Source organism: Myotis lucifugus, unplaced genomic scaffold, assembly GCF_000147115.1.
Source record: "Myotis lucifugus unplaced genomic scaffold, Myoluc2.0 scaffold_216, whole genome shotgun sequence".
Classification (NCBI taxonomy): Eukaryota; Metazoa; Chordata; class Mammalia; order Chiroptera; family Vespertilionidae; genus Myotis; species Myotis lucifugus.
In genome coordinates, this window is record NW_005871264.1 from 2,184,050 (window position 1) to 2,203,913 (window position 19,864).

Below are 19,864 nucleotides of genomic sequence, written 5' to 3' on the forward strand. Positions count from 1 at the left end.
AGGAAAATTAAATGTTAAGGAGTTAGTTATTAGGAACTACCATGATCACTAAAGTGTTAAGTTAACACTTTACTTAATGCTCCCCCTGTTTGTGGGAGGAAGGGTCTCAGGCTGGAGGGACTCTTCTCCATTCTTAGGGGGAAATAGCTCCCTCCCTACGGGGTTTTTGAATGTTACCCCCTCCTGTACATTCCTTCAGAGTCTGCGGGCACCCCAGCCCTGAGGGATTTCAGGGAAAGTTCTCTTCAATCTGGCGACTGTGGAAGCCCATGGCGGGGGTGTGGGGGGACCACAGTCCAGAGAAATCCGGCAGGCCCTTTAGAACATTAGCCCCGGACAGCCGGCGGGAAAACAGGGGGTGCGGGGGGGGGGGGGGAGGCCCGCAGAGGATCCAGGGATGGAAACAGGTCTTGGAGGACGAAGCTGGGGAAGGAAGGCGAGGAGGCGCTGTCCCAGGCGGACCTGCCAGGCAGCCGCACACTTGCACCAACCTCCTCGGACTCGCCTAGCCCAGTGCTCGTTACTTTGGGGAGACATTTTTTCCTAAAGGAAGTAATTTCTCAAAAGCGTCCCTCCGGCAAGCATTTTTAAAACATAGGTAAAGCGAAAGTTGGGCACTGACCACGACTCTTCTTATCATTAATTATCCTAGGATTAGCATTGCAATCATCCTCCTGATCACAACCACCGCCCCGCAGCTCCAGGAAAACTCGCTGGCCTCCCAGCTACCATCCCTGGGTGCAGCCGTGTTTGTGTTTCTTCTTTCCCCTTTTTGCGTTTCCAGTTTGTCTCCTCGCGCGCTCGCCAGCAACTTTGTTCAATGCAGGAGCCGGGGAGGGAGGCGGCCAAACTTTGCGCGGAGCCCAGAGGCAGCGGCGGCCGCGCTGCCGCCTAGGCCCGCGGTCATCTTTCATTCCCATACGGGCCTGGGCGCTTAGAGGAGGCCCCAATACATGTAGCGGTGCATGAATAATGCTCATTGTAGGAAACTGACACTTGCTCAAGGAAAAAAAGTTTGACTATAAAATCACTTCATTATTTGCTTTTACCGCAGCCTCGGTGCTAATCCCCTCAGAGGTCAGATTGCTTAGCATCTCTCTCTCCCTCTCCCCTTTCCCCCCTCTCCTCCGCCCTCCTCTCCTTCTCGCCCCTGGCCCCCTTCCCTGTCTTTCCTGCGATTTCAGGCCGCATTTTAGATATCCCCTGTAAAGTGTGCGGCGACCGCAGCTCCGGGAAACACTACGGGGTCTACGCCTGCGACGGCTGCTCGGGGTTTTTCAAACGCAGTATCCGAAGGAATAGGACGTACGTCTGCAAATCTGGAAACCAGGTACCTTAGCCGGGCTGCATGCTCAGCTCCCCTCTGCCGCCTGCCCCTCCTTTGTTTGTGCCCGAGGTCGACTCTGCTCAGCAGAGACCAGACCTTGACTTCTCCGGTTCTCTCTCTTTGCAGACCCAACTCTTCGAGGCCCTTTTCCTTGGGCAAGGCAGGACAGAAGGGGTGGGGGGGGGGGGACGCTGTGGAGGGTAAGGGAAGACCCGTGAGTTTGCAGTAGGAAGTCTGAAATCCCAGGGTCCCCCCTCCCCAAACACTTTAATCCTCTAACGTTTTGATATTGGGTAAGGCCCTCTCCTAGCTGCAATAAAGCCAGCCCAAGGGACCTAAGGAACTTAAAAATCTAAACCTCAAATGTAACCCGGAGAAAGGGCTAGGTTGTGCTGTCTGTCCGCCACACCCACCCCTAGCAGTGCAGTGCCTTCACCACTGCCTGGGATGGCAGAAGTTAAGGGCACAGGGCATCCTACTCAAGGTTCAGACTCAAAGTGAGTGCTAGCCACTGCAACGGAGAGGATGTGTTCTGTAAAAGGCTGTGCCCTTCAGCTTTTCTGAGTCTGGTTGAGCCTTGTCAGAAAAGGGCTGAGTGAGCAGGAAGAGAAGGCTCCCAAGGAAGGAGTAACGGGGACCTTCTCCCAGGTTCCCGTATCTCCTCCTTCTCTGCTTAGAAGATGTGCCTGGTTGGTTGCATTTTGGTCTTGGGCAGGCTGAACTGTCTCAAAGAAACAGGGGAGTCAGGGCATGGACTGAGTGTGAGCCAAAGCTGCCAGAAAGAGCGACTAGAACCCCCTGCCCCGTTTTCCAGCCCAGTAACAGGCTTATTTCAACCTAGGGGATCGGCCTTTGGGTCCCACTCTTTGCCCTCTCCTTAGCCAGACACACAGACGCTCCAGCACAGAGCCACCACCTTGACTCCCAAGAAGACTCTGGAGAGTGTATTAGTCAGAAGTCATCCTTTGGTAATCAAACTGGTAAACCATTTTCACTAATTAATATCTATGTATAAATATGACACACATATATACTCCACATATATTGTTTGGTGCTAGTCGATTAATCTTTTTCTGAAGCCATGCCTGCTTATATCAGTTTCTGATAGATTTGGATTATCAACAAAAACAAGAAGACATCTGTATTTGGATAAGTTATTTGGAACTCTCCTGCCCTGTTCTTGTTTTATTGGGTTCACAGCTTTGTATCAGTTTCTGCTTTACCATATGGACACATCACATTATACACACCCAGCACTGTAGCCCAATAGCTCCACAGGAATGTGGGATTACTGTGGGTTGTCAGATTCGAGCAAGTTTCTACTTAAATTGTCTTTTACTTTTATACAACGCACAGAATTGGGGAATCAAAACCTCAGATGTTAATGGCTTGATATTTTCAAAGGGGTTGGCTATCAACATGCTGATGCCAGTCCAAGTATTTGTAAAGGAGCGATAATAGACTCATCAGGCTTGGTGGTTGTCTCCTTGCAGAGAGAATAAATGCACCGAGCAGAGGCACTCATCCTTCTCCCCGGGCTCCAGATATTTATATACATATGATCTGATTTGAAGACACTCTTAAAAACTAATGAAGGCTTCCATTTTGCATTAACATGTTAACAGAATACATTTGGGGAATAACATTTGATGATAGGCATATGATTGCACTTAATAATAACTTCTTTAAGCCTTTTTACATTAAGCTATTACACTGGCCAGCAAAGATGCCCTGAAGAATTCACTTAGGAACCAAAAAAAATTTTCCTTTCTCTCTTTTATTCTAAGATTAGGTAAATAATATTCCAACTTATTATTAACAGCAATGAGGACCTTTAGAAATTGTTACAACCCCCAGCCCTATATTTATTTAAATAATTCAACATTTTTAAACCAGAGGGGTGTGATCTTATAAAACTGTGTTTTCTAATGTGTAATTATTCCCAAGGGATATTTTAGAAAATGTACTTACTCTAACTTCAACATATATAACATTTTGGTATTATGAAGCAAAATAAAAATACATTTACTTTATTCTCTTTCTTCTCATTGAAAATCTAACAGTAGCAACTCATATAAACACCAGAGAGCACCAAACTTATATATTTTCTGTGTATAATATATATGTGACTCTTTATATAGCTTTGTATGTGTTTCCTCAGTAATAACACCAAATACTGAATGAATTCTATAAGAAAATTTCTCTGTAAATTTCTTCTTTTAATGGCCAACATTTCCCCATAAAAATGCATTAGATAAAATATTTATTTTCTCAAGTGTCCTTGATAAATATTTCTAAGTCAGCAATTACCTCTTTTTCTCAGTTATCACACTAATAGTCTCAACCCATATTATCATTTTGTCAGACAGTTCATTACATTATCTTCCTGGCTATATTTACACGGAGAGCATTTTTAGATTTTGCTCAGGTCTTGAGCAAATCAGATTTTGCCCTTCTCACCCTTTCTTCTGGGGGCCCTGCCCTCCTAACCACTCTGGCTTCTGCCTCAACACTTGAGAATGACTATGTGTCCACGAATCTGAGTTGAGAGGAGGCTTTAAGATAACTCTCACCATGCTGCTTATAAGGATGGCTTTCAGTACAAAGGTAAGAGTGAGAAAACAGGAGAGTAGAGAATAAATGGGAGATATTTATCTGACAAATAAATGGGCTCACCCAGAAAGTGAGAGAGGAAGACTAAGACCCTAAGCGGAAAGATAGCTAGCAGGAGGGGGCCATAGCAGGGATCCTTCCAGGCCAGCCCACTCCCAAAGGGGCGCCCAGGCCTCCTCCTATGGGGCCAGGTCGCTGTCTTCGGTCCTGAAAAAGCCTCACCCCAGTTTCTCCACTCACGGAAGTTCCCCGGGAGCTTCTCCTCCCAGCACAGCAGAGTCTGGCACACCAGGCGCTGTGACCCTTCACCTGCTTGGAGAAGGATTTTCCAACTTGAGCGCTTTCATAGAGTCATGAATTGGTCCTCTTGAAGTAGCCCCGGGAACCCCAGCCCTTTCTCTACCTGGCCCTGCTGGTGCCCGAGGACCTCACTGCTTCTCGGACCCAGGTGTCGGTGGCAGGTTCTGTTTCCCGATCCGGCGCCGGCTTCGCGTCACCATCTGAAGGCCCAAGGGCCTCTGACGGCCTGCGCTCTGTTCCAGGGAGGCTGCCCCGTGGACAAGACGCACAGAAACCAGTGCAGGGCATGTCGGCTCAAGAAGTGTTTGGAAGTCAACATGAACAAAGATGGTAATCAGTACATCTTTTTACTCTAACAATGTTGATTGATAAGTAAATGATATGTACAGAAAATACATGGCACTCCTAGGCATGTCAACCATCTCCCCAGCACTTCTTTCTAGAGCAGTGGTTCTCAACCTTCCTAATGCCGCGACCCTTTAATACAGTTCCTTATGTTGTGGTGACCCCCAACCATAAAATTATTTTCGTTGCTACTTCATAACTGTAATGTTGCTACTGTTATGAATCGTAATGTAAATATCTGATATGCAGGATGTATTTTCATTGTTACAAATTGAACATAATTAAAGCATAGTGATTAATCACAAAAACAATATGTAATTATATATGTGTTTTCTGATGCTCTTAGGTGACCCCCGTGAAAGGGTTGTTCGACCCCCAAAGGGGTCGCGACCCACAGGTTGAGAACCGCTGTTCTAGATGCTGGGAATTGGCCTCAGGCTTTCAGTCATATCCTTCCCGATCTCTTAGCATGAGCCCCATCCCGACCCCCTTGAACTTCCTAGAGCAAGGCCCATGCCCACATTGGAAACCTGTGCTCCACAGTCACCCCCAAGAAGGCAGCGTTCCTGGGAACCCCACTCTGCTGAGGATACGCGGTATTTTCTGCCTCTGGTCTTAATTATTCAGTTCACCCTCCTTGCAGCCCTTTTGTGGCCACTCCCAAACCTGTTAGCCTCCTGCAGGATCTCACAGTCTGGATAGTCTTTGGGGGAGGAGGAGATCAGGGACTAGGAGAACGATGTGTGGGAGGAGGGAGGACAGAGACAGGAGCACAGGGAATTTTGAGTCCCTATTTGCAAATTCAACAGGATTCCAAATTCGGCACCGCCAGTGTGGTGATCTGGGCTTCTCCAGAGCTTTCCCTTGGTTTAACAAAAAGGGGCTGGAGAGGTTGGGTGAGGCCTGTGGGTGTCTGGACACCAATTCCCAGAAGGCTCTTAAACATGCACAGCAAGAACTAGGATTCTGGATGCCAGGTGGTGGCCTGGCAAGGGTGCCCCAGGCCGGGGCAAAGCAGGGTGGGGTGGTGGGGTGGTGGGGTGGTGGGGTGGTGGGGGTGGTGGGGTAGTCATGGCCTGGAGGGAGGAATGGGGCCTCAGCACCGGGTGTGGAGTGGGCTTTGCGTTGGCGGCTCAGGTGGCAGCCACAGCAGCTCATTGGGGAGAGCGCTTTCCTCCCCCCCTCCCCTTCCCGCCCTCGCCCTGGGGGAAGCAGGAGAGTGCGTCCAACCTGATGCACTTGTGTATTGACAAGTTGTCAAGTTAGGCGAAAGGAAGATTGCCCTGCATTAATTTGTTTGTTTAAGCTGTTGGTGGTAATTGTCACATCTCCCTGCCTTCCTCCAGCACACTCCGAGGTGGGCTCTCCCTGTCCCATCCCCCAGGGTCCCTGGGCTCAGGGCCTGGCCTCTGTGGCCCTCTCTGACTTTTCTGTGTGGGCGGGGGTGGGGAGGGTGGCGGTGGGGAAGCCATCCTAGGGCCAAGCGGGAAAGTCTGTGCAGAGACTAGTTGCAGGGAAGGGGGAACGGGGATGCCTAGCTATCCCCTCCCAGGGGGTTCTCACCGACAGAGAAAGCCTAGTCTTGCTCGAGGCATGTCATTAACCTGATACTTTGGGCCCGGCTCCTCTAACGCATACAGCGTGGCTGACAGCCCACCCCAGAGCGCCCTCCGCCCCCACGTTCCGGTGACCTTGCCTGCCCTGCCGTGGCGCGTGGCCCTGCAGCGCAGCAGTGGCCGTGTGTCTCCCAGACTCTGACCCCGCGCCGGTGTCGGTCTGTCTCTGCAGCCGTGCAGCACGAGCGGGGCCCTCGGACGTCCACCATCCGCAAGCAGGTGGCCCTCTACTTCCGCGGACACAAGGAGGAGAACGGGGCGGCCGCGCACTTCCCCTCGGCGGCGCTGCCCGCCCCGGCCTTCTTCACCACCGTCACGCAGCTGGAGCCGCACGGCCTGGAGCTGGCCACGGTGTCCGCCACGCCCGAGCGGCAGACCCTCGTGAGCCTGGCTCAGCCCACGCCCAAGGTCAGGGGCCTTGCTGGGAGTCCCGGGAAGCGTGGAGGGAGGAGACAGGGGCACCTCTTCCTTCTGCACTGGAGTGGGGACGGGCCAAAGATGGGGCGACCTCGCAGGATACGGCTCCGGGCCTTTTTGCTCTTCTCCGTGGAGCCAGGGTTGCTCACACTTGAATGTGCAGTACAGTCACTCTCTGAGTTGCTACGGATGTGGACTCCCGGTACCTCCCCCCCACCCCCCCACCCCCAGAGGCCCTTTCAGCCCGTTTGATGTGGGGCGGGGGAGGGAGGCTGCACCTTTGGAAACGGCCCTGGTGCGGAGCCCCCAGTCTGAGCGGAGCAGGCCGCCTAGGGAGTCCCCTGCAGGTCAGAAGAGTGGACATTTGTTTTGAGAAGGGGGAGAAGAGTCCTTGAGTTGCAAATATTAGGGGTCTATTCTCTTGGGCACAGCGGTGGGTCTCTAACCTAAGAGAGGAATGTGGAACTCACCCGGTTGGACAGTTTGGGGAACCTGACATTTGCCAGTCTCCTCTCACTCTCCTCTGAGCCTCATGGATTGATGTACACCAGGCCCTCTACTGGCAGGGACACAGCCAGAACCACCTCAAAAGGCTGCCACCTAGGGACTACCCTTCAGGCGTCCAGCTGGTACCTACCCACAGCTCCCACTCCAGGCCAAGAAGGGATCTGGGTTTCCCCAGAGGAGGGCCAGCTGCAGAAGCAGACACCTGGGCACACACGCACGCACACACGCACGCACAATATTTAATATTGCTTCCTTAGCCTTGATGTGTATAATAGGCTTGGGAAAGTAGTGTTATGAATATGTTGAATGCTCCGTGAATGATTAAGATGTCTAATTGAAATATTTCCATAATATACTAATCCTTTCTAAAAATACTCACATGCATATTTGTGTTTGGGATGCCTATTAATTTGTACTTTTTTCACATCTATTTTTATGTACACAAATGTGAGCAGCTCTTATCTAAATTGGGAGACAGGCCTGGCACTTGGCTCAGCCCAAGGAAAATTTGCTGTAGGGGATAAAAAGCCAGATGCCCCTCTCGAAGGAACAGGCCCACAGAGTGGAAATGGGTCTCTCCCAACAATTTCCCGAACTCTATAGATAGGATGTTTGGTTTTGATGCCCGTATGGCAACTGCCCATTTAAGCCGACCATCCAAGTTCCTATCTCCTTCTCGGTTCTAATTAGAAAACTAAAAAGTTGGCTCTCCTTGCAAAGCTGTGGTTTCCTCACTCCCTGGTCTCTCTGTTTCTCCCCACCCAGTACCCCCATGAGGTGAATGGGGCCCCCATGTATCTCTATGAAGTGGCCACAGAGTCAGTGTGTGAATCCGCTGCCAGGCTTCTCTTTATGAGCATCAAGTGGGCGAAGAGCGTACCAGCTTTCTCCACCCTGTCTTTGCAAGACCAGGTATGACCAAGAGGGCCAGAGGTCTTGAGGGAAGGGAGCTGGGAAGAAGCAACAGGAGTCAGCCTTAGGGAACTGTAGGTTACCTGGATAAATCGCCAAGGTCAGGCATCAGTTATATATATATAAATTGATTTCAGAGAGGAAGGGAGAGAGAGAGATAGAAACATCAATGATAAGAGAGAATCATTGATTGGCTGCCTTCTGCATGCCCCCTACTTGAGGAGATCAAGCCCGCAACCTGGGCATGTGCCCTTGGCCAGAATCAACCTGGGACCCTTTAGTCCGCAGGCTCTATCCACTGAGCCAAACCGGCTAGGGCAAGGTATCAGTTCTTAACAGCAACAAGGAATCTATCTTTACTAGCTTCTTCCTATGGGTTCAGAATATCTAGCGATGGACCTTACTAAGAAATGTAATTATGTTGTTTTGGGAACTTCGGATCTGGTTTACGAAAAACAAGCAAACAAGGGCATTATTTTATTTTATTTTTTTATTTTAATTGAAACTTCAAATTTAATCACAAATTCTTAAAGACTTTTTAAAAAATTGTTAAAAACAGTGCTTTCTTAGAACACTGGAACTGAGAGAAATAGAAGAGTATCCTCCTCTTAAGATTTTTGGAGCTAGTCTCACTATTCTATATGCAGAGCTTTATGTTTTTCATCGTGATAGAGCTGGGGCCACTAATTTATCAGCATATAAGGTTAAAGGGTGTGTTGCAGGCTAAGTTCTCTCTAGATTCTTTAAGTCTTTTAGAGATTTTGTAAACAAATGGTCATTGTGCATAGTTCTGTGGTTGTAAATGATATTCTGAGGCAATAAAAGTTTGTGCTGCTAAAAACTGTGTTGTACCAAAACCCAGAAATTTTGTTGTTAGGAACATCAGAAATGGCCTCTGCCAGGATTTTTCTAAACTTAAGGGAAAGGAAGAGAATGAAGTGTTCACAACCTTGACTGTTACCAGTGCATTCTTGGGAATTAATGACAAATTTCCCAAAAGGCTAATAAGTAGTTCTAAAAGCAAAGGGTTTATGTCTTTAATTCATCTTATACCTAATTAAAGAATAATAGGGCCCCTTCATATAAAGTACATTTCCTACAGAAAGACCTGGCAATGTGCTAAAAACATCTAATCTTCTAGCATGGAGTGTTCTTTTTTTCATGGCCTGGACTTTCAGACATGGCCAGAATTAGACACTGTTTACCTTGCATTTTTTAAATATTCTTTTTTGTACTTAATATAATAAAAATAAAGCACTTTGAAAATTCAATCTTTTGATTTTGGTTACAAGCCTTCACAATTTAGCTCTTAGCTTCTGAAAGGAAATCCTTCCATATAAATCATTCAGAATTGGTTGAATTTTTATAGATTTTTCAAAAAACAGATTTTTCAAGATGGTTAAGTTCTATCTTTGACCAGGTTAACTGGTTGGCTCTGATCATTTGCCGTGTGTGTGTGTGTGTGTGTGTGTGTGTGTGAGAATTGGCTATTTTTTTTCTCAAAACAAGTATTTGTAGACTCTGTAATTCAAACAAAATTTATTTACGGTCTGCTACTCAACCCTTCGATGGAAACCCTTTCAACAACTAGCAAACTGCAGTGAAGTGGAATCCAGTATATTCATTTGGAAAAGGAGCCAGATTTTCATTTTAAATATTCAGAAGCACGTTTTATTAGAATGAAAATGACAAGCACCTTGATGCTGTCCACTTATGAGTCTCAGAAAAATCAGTCAGTGAGATGAGGTAAACTCAGTAAAGCCCGATTAACATAATTACACCCTGATTTCCCTGCATGCCTCTTGGGAATTAGTGAGATCTCTTTCTCTCTCTCTGCCCAGCCCCCTCTACCCACCAGGACGATGGGGGCCCAGATCTGCAAGCTTACTGTGGAATCTTCAACCCTGATAATATCAGCATTTTATAGGCGGGGTATCCACCTGCACCTGCTGAGCGGCTGGTGGCATTTCATTGAGCCTGGGCCTCTGGGAGAAGTTTCTAGGTGGTCAGAAACACATAGATGGGAGGACCAGAAGGGTAAACCCTTTCCCAAGGGAAGCAAATTTTGGGAGCTTAGAATGGCTGACTCTCAAATGCCTGTGCTTATCTGTAGGCACCTTTTGAAAAAGGAAAACAAGGGAAAGATAAAATATTCAGAGGAAAAACTACCAAGACAAGCATTTAAAACACTTTTTAAAATAATGGAAATTTACATATTGAAATTGTTTATAAATTTATAAATTACACACTATATTATATTATACATCTATTGTATGACAGCTGATGCTTTTGGAAGATGCTTGGAGAGAACTGTTTGTTCTAGGAATAGCACAATGGGCCATTCCGGTTGATGCTAACACTCTACTGGCTGTATCTGGTAAGAATTGCACAATTTAATGACTTTGTTGTAGAAATTACCATAAAAATACATTACTGAAAAAAGAACAACATGTAAAGAATAACAAATTCCCACTGAACAATAGAGTATACCTGTCATTTATAAATCTATATTTAAATGCAAATAATGTTGTTTTGTTGTATTCATGACTGCTTGCATTGTTATTTAAATGCAAATTACTGTGTTTGTTATCATCCAAGAGACGATTTTATATTAACTTTCATACAATATAGCCAGTGTACATGGAATCAGATATCTTAGACTGACAATTGAATAGATATTGATATGCAGGATTTTGTCAAAAATCAATATTAAATTATGAAAATGCCTTCATATGATAGCATTTATTCCATGTTTTAATTCTAGGCATGAATGGTGACAACACAGATTCCCAGAAGCTGAACAAGATTATATCTGAAATACAGGCTTTACAAGAGGTGGTGGCTCGGTTTAGACAACTCCGGTTAGATGCTACTGAATTTGCCTGTCTGAAATGCATCGTCACTTTCAAAGCTGGTAAGTGGACACAAACCCCTGCCTCTTCTCCTTCCCCACTTTTGCCGCATCACTAATTCAGCCACCTCAGATTCCAGATTTACCTTTGCAAAAACAAGTGATAATTTTGAAGGGTGCTGAGACTCTTAGTCTGGCCTCATTTTGATAGCCATGGGGACTGGCTCCTGCTGGCTGTTCACTTCAGGGAGGTTTCCCATCTGCATTTCCTGTGCTGTCTATCACCGTCTCCTGGTCTTCATTTCTAGTTCCTACACATAGTGGTTCTGAACTGAGAAGTTTCCGGAATGCTGCTGCCATTGCAGCTCTTCAAGACGAGGCTCAGCTAACTCTCAACAGCTACATCCATACCAGGTGACTCTTGCTTGCCCTGAAGGTGTCCTTAAGAATATTGTTCCCATTGTGAACGTGTGAGCAGGGGGTAATAAGCCAGTTCAAACTTCCTGACTAATTATTCTGTTGCCAGCCAATAAAGTTACTTAGAATTATGTGCTCACCTATATCACATGGTGCGTGAAAGGAGCAAATAAAATTAGATTAGCAATTAGATTGCCAGATGCCTTGCAGCTGACCTGGTTGAACAAGTAAATCCATCATAATAGTTGAACACATTTGTATGAATGGACCCAGATGTGGGAAAGGTAAAAACGAAGGCCAAGTGTTATAGTTGATATAGTAGAGAGTAGTGAAGTCATCCTTTAAAAAGAGGCAAGTGCCTTTCTTTGGATGCCAATCCCAAATGGAAGGATCAGAGAACTTTCTAGAGAGGCCATCTGTACCCCCATCATAACTGCTGATGGATACCTGTTGAGTTACTTGGAGTCATTGCACGCACCAGGTTATGTCTGGCCAAGCAGGGCCCGTGGGCAGAGGCTGCTCTTGTCTATTTGTAGAAACTCTCAGTCACAGGGGCTTCAGCAGGCCTCCTCCTGGCCCACCGATGGGGAAGTCCTCCAGGAGGTATAGACCTTTCTGCTTCCATTTTCAGAGGGAAAAGGCAAAACTTTAAAGAGCTGTGGAGCTGGCTAGGTCTGTGGTGGACGTGAGGTTATAACAGAGTTGCTATTCTTGTTTATTCTCTAGGCTGGCCTATTTATTTATTTATTTATTTATTTAATTTGCAGTTATTAGGGCCAAATGATTGCTATGGAGAGAGAATGGGAATTTTAGGCCTGGAGGGAGGAAAGAGGCGAAGAGAGAGAGAACGAGAAAGCTGGTCTTAAAGGGAAGCCCATGGAAGCCTGTCTCTATCATCCCAATATCACCACAGACACTGTGCTGAATAACTTAATCAGATGAAGGGAGACTGTTAATGCCTCCCTTATACTGTATCCATTTGGAGTAATACCACTTCTGCTAGGATCTTCTTATTTTTATTACAAATCCTCTTTTGAATTCTATTGAATAAAACTGTTCCCTGTCCATGGAATATCATTGAAACTGTGTTGTGTGCTGGTGCAATGTGTATATGTTTTTCTAAATTAAAGTGCCATGGTTTTTAAATTTAAAATCCATGTTAAATTTTAATATGTATATAATAGGCACTGAATATTTATTCAAAATTATTGAATGAAGGAGTACATAATTTCCCCACTAAAAATTAATTTGTATATTAGAACTGACCTCTGACATTTAGAGCCATTAAGGTTTAAGGAACATCAAACCAAGAAGAATATGATTTCAGTCCAGCCTTCGCTGGTGAGCACTGTGGGACACCAGAGAACAAGACACTGTCCCTTATTGGTGCATGAAGTAGGTAGAAGTATTACTCCAATTCAGACCAGAAAAGAGAGAAAAGCAAAGTGGGGAGTGAGAGAGACAAATTCTAGTTGGGGGAGGCGGGGTGAGGGAGAATCTGGAAAGGCTGATTGATCGAGGGGATCACACAGGAGCTGGTGTCCTTGAATGGCAGGGAGGAAGGGTACTCCTTAGAGCTGGTAGAGGGGCTGGTAGAGGGAGGTGCTGGAGAGGTGATTGAGGAGAATCTGAGAGAGAGAAAGCCTGAGGAAATTAAACCACAAATTAACAAAAGTCTATTTTAAAGAAATGGCGAGTATACTACTTCTCCCTCACCCTCAAAACAGGAAATTATTCATGGAAGGAAGTCATCTGCTTTGACATGGAATTCTTGTTTCATGATATCTGCCACAGCTATAATTTAATATATTAAGATCTAGACTCATGCATGTGACAAAAATGACTATGCCTTATTTCTTAGCTCCTTCAAATCAGGATCATTTTCCTCTAGCACTTTCCTGTCTAGAAAAATAAAATCTGAAATCAAAATGAAAAGTTAACACAGTGAACAACTAATAGTCAACATTGCAAACTGAGCTCATTGTTATAGCCGTGTGAGCTATTTCTCTAATTATGTGTTATATAAGGAGAAGGCTTGGAATAGGCGTTTCACACAAACCATATGTTATCACTGAAGATCAAATACATGGATCTCTGACAGGCTCAAAACACTTACACCTGAGTAAAAACTTCCAGTTATTTTTACTAATGGATGATACCAGGGTCATAGCTATTCTAAAATATTAAATTTGAGCAGTCAGACATATGCTCTCTCTGTGTCTCTCTCACACATGCACATATACACATATACACACTTTGTTATTATTTCTCGGTAGTACCATACTTCACATAAAATAGACAATTCTTGTTGACTGACTAACCAACCCCTTCTTAACTAGAGAATAAAATAAGTGGGTGAGAAGGTGAATGTATTATTTACTTACCAAAAATCAAGAATTGTCTATGGATTCTCCAAAATCCATCCTTTTTCAAAGTAATCACTTCCCCCAGTGGTTCCTCACACTGGAACCTTTTAGCCCAGCAGTTCTCAACCTGTGGGTCGCGACCCTTTGGCGGTTGAACGACCCTTTCACGGGTCGCCTAAGACCATCCTGCATATCAGATATTTACATTACGATTCATAACAGTAGCAACATTACAGTTATGAAGTAGCAACGAAAATAATTTTATGGTTGGGTCACAACATGAGGAACTGTATTTAAAGGGCCAGAAGGTTGAGAACCACTGTTCTAGCCCATTAGGTCAATGCAGCAGACGTGGTAGAGGCTCAGCTGTGTCCCACCCATTGCAGGCTTCTCTCTCCTCTGCCCGATCCTGGGATGGGAAACAAAGCTATTGACAAGAGTAAGTGGCCAAGGTGAAAGGGAGACCTGGGTCTTGGGATTTCTTTCCAGGAAACGTAGGAGAAACTTTTAGCAAGGAGAGCAAGTGGTGGGATTTAGGCCTTTAAGAAAATGCAGATAAGCTTCACCATTTCCATACTGCATTAGTCAGTGTGGGGTGGTGATCCCCGTCCATGGGTGCTCAGGGTGCTGGGTAGTCAAAGAACCAAGTGAGGCTCTCGGAGGCCCAGAATGATTTATCAGCCTCGTATCAGGTTGAAGAGAGGGACTTTCACGTCTCAAAGCCAGGAGACAAGACGGACGGTTGCTGTCCTGGATTTTATTTGCAGGGTGGGGTTATTGGGCAGTTAAACTCAGTGTTCAGCCACCTGACTCTTGGGAAGGAATTTTGATGTCCATCAGTTCCTAGCACTTTGTGGCTATTGGTGGAGCCTGGCTCAGTCACAGGTATGTGACCCCAGACCTCGGTCTTTTAGGTGGTTTGTTTCAGTGGAAGGAGCCCTCCCTGGGGAGTGTATGGATACCTGATTCCAAGCAACTGACTAAAGAAGCGTCAGGGCTACCGTGAGGAGGTGGCTTACAGGCATCTGAAGGCAGTAGGAAATGAAACGTGCACATCTGAACACAGATGTGTGTTGGACATTAAGAGAGGAAATTGTTAAGCAATTTCCCACATCTTTAATTATATGTCAATTTCATTGACATGAAAGTTGGGTGGCACTGCCACCCAACAGAACTTAGCCTTCAATTTGCAGTGTAATAAGGATGGAATTATTCCTGAAAGTGACTAAGTATAATGCCTGAATAATAATTTGGAGAATTTCCTAGAAAAGGAATCCATTTTATTTGAGGGAAATTGCCTTGCAAAGGAAGAAACCTTGACAATCAGAAAACATGGATACTACCGCTAGCTACTGCACTAGCACCCTTATATTTATTGACTAGCCTAAACTTAGTACCTTGTTTCTTCAGTTTTTCCCCTCCAAACCAAATGCAACCCCTTTGCTAATGTCGAGACAGTCACCATGTGATTTTGACACCGTGTGTTCTCCAGGCCTGGACACCTCTGGCTGTAGAACCAGGACCATAAGTAGGGCCCGAGTCCCAGACTCGGCTGCAGGGGCAGTGTGTTATTCATGAGGCCCAGTCAGGAAACTATGCTGGAGATGGTGTTTGCTTAAGTATGAGCTCTTAATTCCCAGCGGTAATGGATCTGACCTTGCTTTCACGGCTCCTCCTATTCCAGATATCCCACTCAACCCTGTCGCTTTGGAAAGCTTCTGTTGCTTTTGCCAGCTTTACGTTCGATTAGCCCATCAACCATAGAAGAAGTGTTTTTCAAAAAAACCATCGGCAATGTGCCAATTACAAGACTGCTTTCAGATATGTACAAATCCAGTGATATCTAAGCTCTTCAAGTTCCCACTTTCCAGTACGGGATAGTCTCTGATGAACTTCCATCCACGGAGAACACGCTTCAACTAACCAACCCTTCGGGAAGCATATATCTGGGGGCGTGGAGCCTTCCGGAGAAAACATCCATGGACACAACAGTTCCAGCAGCTTTGACCTGCTGCTGCCTCACCCGGGGCAGGGCAGCCCAGAAGGACCACCTGAGCAGAGAACTCGCTGCTGCCACGCCCTGGGAGGGCACACATGGAGGGTTGCCACAGGCCGTGCCACTGCCTCTCACCTGGAAGATCCGTCTGAACTATCAAACACTGAAACACGAGTAGAACTTCCTTTTCGTTTTTAGTGTATAAAGTTGGGTAACCAAATAGAGCTCTGTGTATAACACCATGCAGCAGCCTTGAGAACTATCTTACGAACTAGACTTTATTGTAAAAACAATGGTTAGGTTTAAAATAAAAAAAGTTTTATCAAAATTTTCCCATCTATTGTAATACATCATTAAGTGGCCTTCAGAACTGAGTTAATAAGTGAAAGGTAGATTATGCCGTGAGATTTGCTTTTTCTCTATCTTTTTTTCCTTTCTCTTTCTTTTCTTCTTCTTTTTAATACCATAGGCCAGGCAACCTTGTCAAAGGATTGGTGGACGAAAATGAAATTCTCACCAGAACTTCAGTTTGGATAACATCTCAAAAATAGAAGAGCTTTACTAAAAGAACACAAGTCGAGGGAGGAAGACTAAAAACAGCAAAACCAAATAAAGCGGAGGTGAAAGAGTGAGGCAGATTGCTGTCCCATTAACATAGCGCTGAAACCAAAGGCAATGAGGGTCCAAGCTCGTGTTTCAGTGAGGCACATCAGACAGGAAACCAACACAGATGTGATGTTGAATGGAACGTCAAAGAGATGAGCACTAAGAGGTTTCTCGATTGATCCACTGCTAACAGCCTGAGACTCTTAAATGCCTTTCAGAAAACTGGTTTCTAGTAAAGCCTTGAATGTGTGTGTGCATGCACACATACACACACACACACACCACCACCACCACCACCACCACCACCACCACCACACACACACCCCATTCTACATTATAAGCTGCTCCTTTGGTATGAAACTATACTTGTGAAAATGTAGAAACAAACATTTTAAAATAGCTGCTGTACTTTTCACATTTTGATTTAGTAGTTTCTAGCACTGAGGAAAACTATTCAGCACTTGGACTATCATAGGTTGAGTAAAACTTTTCTTGTACAAAGTGAATTAACTGATTTGTGAAGTTAAAAGGTTGTACTTCATTGTATTTACAAAGAATAAAAATATATTGAATCTAAATGAATTTGAACTCTGCCTGGTTTCTTAGCCTTCTTCCCTGGCTGGTTCTCACCCACCAGATACAAGGTGGTGGCAGCAGCTGGTGTAAAAACTGAAGCTCAGAGCACTCCAGCCTGAAGAACTGAACTACAAAGGCAATTTCCTTTTTACAGTGAATCCCATTTGTAAAATGATGAATAAAGAAATAAAACAAGATTCCATTCTCTGCAGCTCTCAAATATAATTGCATCTGTTAGAAAAATTGCTGTGTGAGGAAGAAAGAGGACGATTAACAGAGTCTTCATTCACTTACTCCTCTGTTTCTAACTCTCTTGCCAACATCTCAATCCTAACCAGGAACTTAAAATCATTTAATGATCAAAAGATAAAGTGTGAAGAACTTTATTGGGGAGTAAGATGTAGAAGGAGCAGTAGGAAGTGCATTCAGATGTTACCAGGAAATCTCAGGGCACTGGCCCCACGGCCAGAGGTTGGTAGTGGAAGTCAGAAGTGCCAAGGCCACGGACACTGTGGGTTCCTCCTGGGGAGCAGCTCCAGCGAGAGTCTGGAGCAGAGGCACGAGCAACTGTTGGCTAAACTGACCTTGCAGATTGCACGTGTGGAAGTTCAGTCAGCCATGTACCTCTCGTCTACTGATTCCACAGAGAAGTTAGTCTTAACGAAAAGCCGGGAACTCAAAGATGTGTGCAAGAATGTTCCTTGCACTACTATTCATATTTAACCACTAAATGCCCACCAACGGAGAATAGATTGCAGTATATATAGACAGTGTTACAGTAGTTAAAGTGAATAGACTAGAGCCAACATGTCAACAGGGGTAAATCTAAAATACAGTGTTTTGGGTGGGTGAGAAGTGAATTGCAGAGGATACATGCAGCTTGGTTTTTCTATAAATAGATCATGTTTATCTATAATAATAAAAGCGTAATATGCTAATTAGACCAGACATCCTTCTGGATGACCTTCTGGATGAAGCCGGGGCTGCGAGGGAAGCCTGGGTCCCGGTGCCAGAGGGTAGCAGGTGCCGGCAGCTGGGGGAAGGAAGGCCTACTCTTGCACCAGTTTCGTGCACCGGGCCTCTAGTAGATATATAAACATAAAGCAAATGTTTAAAACGAACATGAGTATAACACTAACTGCATGAGAGTGGTTACCTCTGGGGATGGGTGGGATTAGGGAAGGGTACCAAGAGAACCCTCAAATGTTTCTGAAATGGCTTATTTTATAAGATAGTAAAAGACCAGAAACACATATGAGATCAATGACAAGATTTGGTAAAGCTGAGTGATGGATCCAAGGCTGTTCACCCATGTATTAGTCAAGTTTTGCTTCAACGTGCTGGAAATGCAACAACAAATTTGTATTTCTTGCTTACGGGAGTCTCCAGAGTCTCAGCCGGGCCTGGCTCCAGGTTGCAGTTTGGGTTCAAGTGTGCTCCAGTGTTTTGTCATTCTTGACTGACAGCTTCCCTAAAGCAACATCTGTGCCTGACAGAATGCAGAAGTGCAAGAGGCCGAGCCAATCCAGGCACACTCATTTAAAGCTGCTGTTTATGTCACACTGGTCACTTTCCACTGGCCAAAGCCAGATACACGGCCAAACCCAACCTCAAGTGGGCAGGGACGCGGACTCCTCTCATGAAGGAGGGGAAGGGGGACTACCACTGACCTATAATGAAATTTGTCACAATCATAATCCACTTTCATCTATTTTAAATATTCTTAGTAAAATTAAAAGGGAGTAAGCTTCCTGGGACACACCACAAATACTGGTTCCCACTGGAGTTGCCTTTTCTTTGGGCATCTCAGCCATTACAAATAAGAATCAAGCATGGCCTGCATTTGAAAAACCCAGAATTAAAAGCCCAATAGCTGTCTCTCCTGAGATTTGGGAGTTTCTGCCGGATGCAGCCTGGGTATTTTAAGAACCTCACTGCTTGCCTGGACAAATGGTTTTCCCAAGTCTGGAAGAATTGCTTTTCAAAGGTATCATTTACATCCTGGGACAACTAGGGATGGAGTCTTACATTTGTTTTCAGTTACTTTTTAGTTATTCTTTGATGCGAGGGAAGAAAAAGAACAGAGGATGAGTTCAGAAACTGAATTGAGACTCCCCGATTATTTCATTTAGAGTTCAAAGTTTATAATCCACTTTAGGAATCCAAGAACTGAACCCATTGGCCAGAGACCTCCTCTGTGGTTGCCATTCTTCATCATTTATATAAAAATGAAAAGCTTCTATTTTTCTGCAAGTTATTTTTGTGTGTTAGTGTCTCTCCTGGTAGTACATATGACCATGACTCGTTCTTTTTAACGTCTCCCTAGTATTTCATGTTATGGATGACCTACAGTGTGCTCAACTAATTCCTTATTGATAGATTGAGGTTGCTTGCAGTGTTTCACTAATAAATTAAACTGTAAAGAACCACCCTTCAGTACACACTTCTGTGGTCTTGAGAGGGTATTTGCATTTCTGTGTCACAGATTATATGCATTTTTTAATTTTTAAAAAATATGTCTTTATCAATTTTTAGAAAGAGAAAGGGAGAGATGGAAACACTGATGAAAGAGAAACATCAATTGGCTGCCTCCTGCATGGCCCCCACCAGGGATAGAGCCGGCAACCTGGGCATGTGCCCTGACCAGAGAATGGAACCAGAGACCTTTTGGTGCATGGGGTCGACGCTCAACTGCTGAGCCACATTGGCCGGGCTGTGTTTTTAATTTTTATACATATGGCCAAATGGCTCTCCAAAAGGGTTGCATCAATTTGCACTCCTGCCAAGAGGGTATGAGAGGAACCATCTCATTGCTCAGAATTTAAAAGTGCTTAATCAGACACAGGCTTGATGAACACTTCAGAGGCTGTTAGAAAAATACAGAGGATGCATATGTTTCTATTATGAGTATGCCTCTGCTACAATGCTTACTGGACTGGGTAAGTAGGTCTCACACTGTATCCATGGTTAGAACTTGGTTCCCCAAATTTTTCAGTCCAGGCCACTTCTGTGAAC

At 45.1% G+C, this 19,864-nt stretch overlaps 1 protein-coding gene across 1 annotated transcript in view; it reads left to right on the plus strand.

The window, feature by feature from the left end:
• The window catches only part of NR2E1 (nuclear receptor subfamily 2 group E member 1), a 21,206-nt gene extending 4,351 nt beyond the window's left edge, over window positions 1–16,855 (plus strand). Inside the window, exons 2-9 of the mRNA XM_006098022.2 lie at window positions 1,185–1,330; window positions 4,483–4,570; window positions 6,374–6,609; window positions 7,891–8,037; window positions 10,318–10,414; window positions 10,802–10,951; window positions 11,197–11,302; window positions 15,356–16,855. Coding sequence (XP_006098084.1) covers window positions 1,185–1,330; window positions 4,483–4,570; window positions 6,374–6,609; window positions 7,891–8,037; window positions 10,318–10,414; window positions 10,802–10,951; window positions 11,197–11,302; window positions 15,356–15,518 — 1,133 coding nt within the window. The 3' untranslated portion in view covers window positions 15,519–16,855. The remainder of the gene's footprint in view (window positions 1–1,184; window positions 1,331–4,482; window positions 4,571–6,373; window positions 6,610–7,890; window positions 8,038–10,317; window positions 10,415–10,801; window positions 10,952–11,196; window positions 11,303–15,355) is intronic.
• Window positions 16,856–19,864: the final 3,009 nt, after the last annotated feature.